General features: G+C 44.9%; 1 protein-coding gene across 1 annotated transcript in view; it reads right to left on the bottom strand.

The window, feature by feature from the left end:
* LOC113405100 (zinc finger protein OZF-like) overlaps window positions 1–1,445 on the bottom strand; it is a 10,915-nt gene extending 9,470 nt beyond the window's left edge. The window contains exon 1 of the mRNA XM_029914290.1: window positions 1,412–1,445. Within this exon, the coding sequence (XP_029770150.1) occupies window positions 1,412–1,445 (34 nt within the window). The remainder of the gene's footprint in view (window positions 1–1,411) is intronic.
* Between the last annotated feature and the right edge of the window lie 765 nt (window positions 1,446–2,210).

Raw genomic sequence — 2,210 nt, 5'->3', positions numbered from 1 at the left:
AGGTCCCTTCCAGTCCCTAGAATCTAGGAATCTATGAACAGACTGTATCGGCGTATAGAGATAAGCCTGACTGGTGTGAAGGGCTTCAGAATAAGTAATCTTATAGGTGTAAAAATTGTACAGGCTATACTACCACCCTGTGACATCATCAACAAAGTGCCCATTTGTGCCTGGGTAGCGGTCCTGCTATGGGAGGGAGGAATGCAGCAAGGACTCAGCATCGGTGGCCAGGGTTGCCGTGCATAGAGATGGGGAGGTTATATGGGGCTGGGGTAATGAGTGGGAGAGGGAGGTCAAGAGTTAAAATAATAATATTTGGGGGGGAAATGTATAATGAAGTGAAACTGAACAGAAATAAAACTGGAGTGTAGGCTCTAAAGCAGGGGTAGGCAACCTATGGCACGCGTGCCGAAGGCGGCACGCGAGCTGATTTTCAATGGCACGCACACTGCCCAGGTCCTGGCCACCGGTCCAGGGGGCTCTGCATTTTAATTTAATTTTAAATGAAGCTTCTTAAACATTTTAAAAACCTTATTTACTTTACATACAACAATAGTTTAGTTATATATTATAGACTTATAGAAAGAGACCTTCTAAAAACGTTAAAATGTATTACCGGCACGCGAAACCTTAAATTAGAGTGAATAAACGAAGACTCCGCACACCACTTCTGAAAGGTTGCCGACCCCTGGTCTAAAGCAACAAGGCTTCGGTAGGGATTCGGGGTTAAAGGTCTGGGATCCCCCACAGCTCTAGATCCCCAAACCTCTCCTCCCTCCCACTGACCCACCCAGCCCACTTCGTGGGTGCCCTTCCTACACACTCCCCTCCCCTTCATCCCATTACTCTCAGCCAGCACCTTGGGAACTTCTTGTGTTCCCTCCTCGTCTCTCACTACCTCATCCCTCCCTGCTGATTCTTAGGTCTAACCCTGCACACACACTCCCCATGTCCTGGCACCCCAGAATTATCTCCTCCCCCCTTCTACTCTCCTCCCACAGCTCTGTTCTCCCTTTACCCGTGGGGTCCTGAATGGCAACATTATACGCTCTCCTATCAAAAGAGGAGCTCATCTGACTGTCATACAGCCATGCATGAGTCATACACCAATTTACTCAATTTAGAATTCTACAGACAGCATATTTTCCTCTTAAAATGAGGAAAAGTCATAAAAGCTACAGTTATTAATGTAACCAACAAGGATACATTAAATGCAATTTTAAAATGACTGATGGCACCAAAAAGGCACATGTCCAAAAATTATACTAGCGGGTGGGAGATAAAGCAAAAAAAAAGGGGGGCAAGGAAACTTGTCAAAACTTGTATGACGAATAAAGGTATAAAGTTATTACTACTCAGGTTCTTTAGAGACCCCACAGCTTCTAATAACTGAGGGGACAGGACTCCTTACCCAGCAAGACCACCGTCTCATAGTTCTCCTGCATGACATCCCTGTAGAGGGCTCTCTGAGTGGGGTGCAGCAGAGCCCACTCTTCCCTGGTGAAATACACAGCCACCTCCTCGAAGGTCACCGGCTCCTGAAAGAGCAAGAGGCCAACATTCAGTACCTGCTGCCCCACTCACAACCCCACTATTCACGGAACAGCAGCACCAGGTAAATGGAAGCTCCGGGAGGCACATGTTAACAGAGTCCACCCCACCTTGCCTAGAGCAGCCAGGAGGCATCAGAGGGTGGAAAGAGAGAACCTTTGTGTCACCCAGCTGATAGACGGAGGCAGGATCGTCACATTTATCACATACCTACTAGCCAGAGCTTGATATAGGAGATGGGGCTGTCTCTGGACCCTGCTGGTGGCTCCCTGGTAGGAATACCAACACTCTCCAAATAAAATATATGGAAGAAAGGGGAAGTCAATAGTAAAGAATGTAAGTTAGAAGGTCAGAATTGTAGAAAATTGGTAAGGGAAGCTAACAGAAATCAATGATCAATCAATGAAAATAAGAAGGAAGTTTTTAAAAGTATATTAAGTACAAAATTAATCCTAACAATGGTAGAGGTAAATTACTAGATGGAAATGGTAGAATTATCAAAAATAATGCAGAAGAGGTAAAAGTGTTCAATAAATATTTCTCTCCTGGATTTGGAGAAAAAAAACAGATGATGTAACTCTTATCATAAGATGTTGACGACGACAGTCTTTCCATTCCAACATTAACTCACGAGGACGTTAAACACCATCTATTCAAGT

The sequence above is a fragment of the Terrapene carolina genome, unplaced genomic scaffold (genome assembly GCF_002925995.2).
Source record: "Terrapene carolina triunguis isolate 2854851 unplaced genomic scaffold, T_m_triunguis-2.0 Scaffold34376, whole genome shotgun sequence".
Taxonomy (NCBI): domain Eukaryota; kingdom Metazoa; phylum Chordata; order Testudines; family Emydidae; genus Terrapene; species Terrapene triunguis.
Note: the sequence above shows the minus strand (reverse complement) of the source record. Positions and strands in the feature narration are given on the sequence as shown.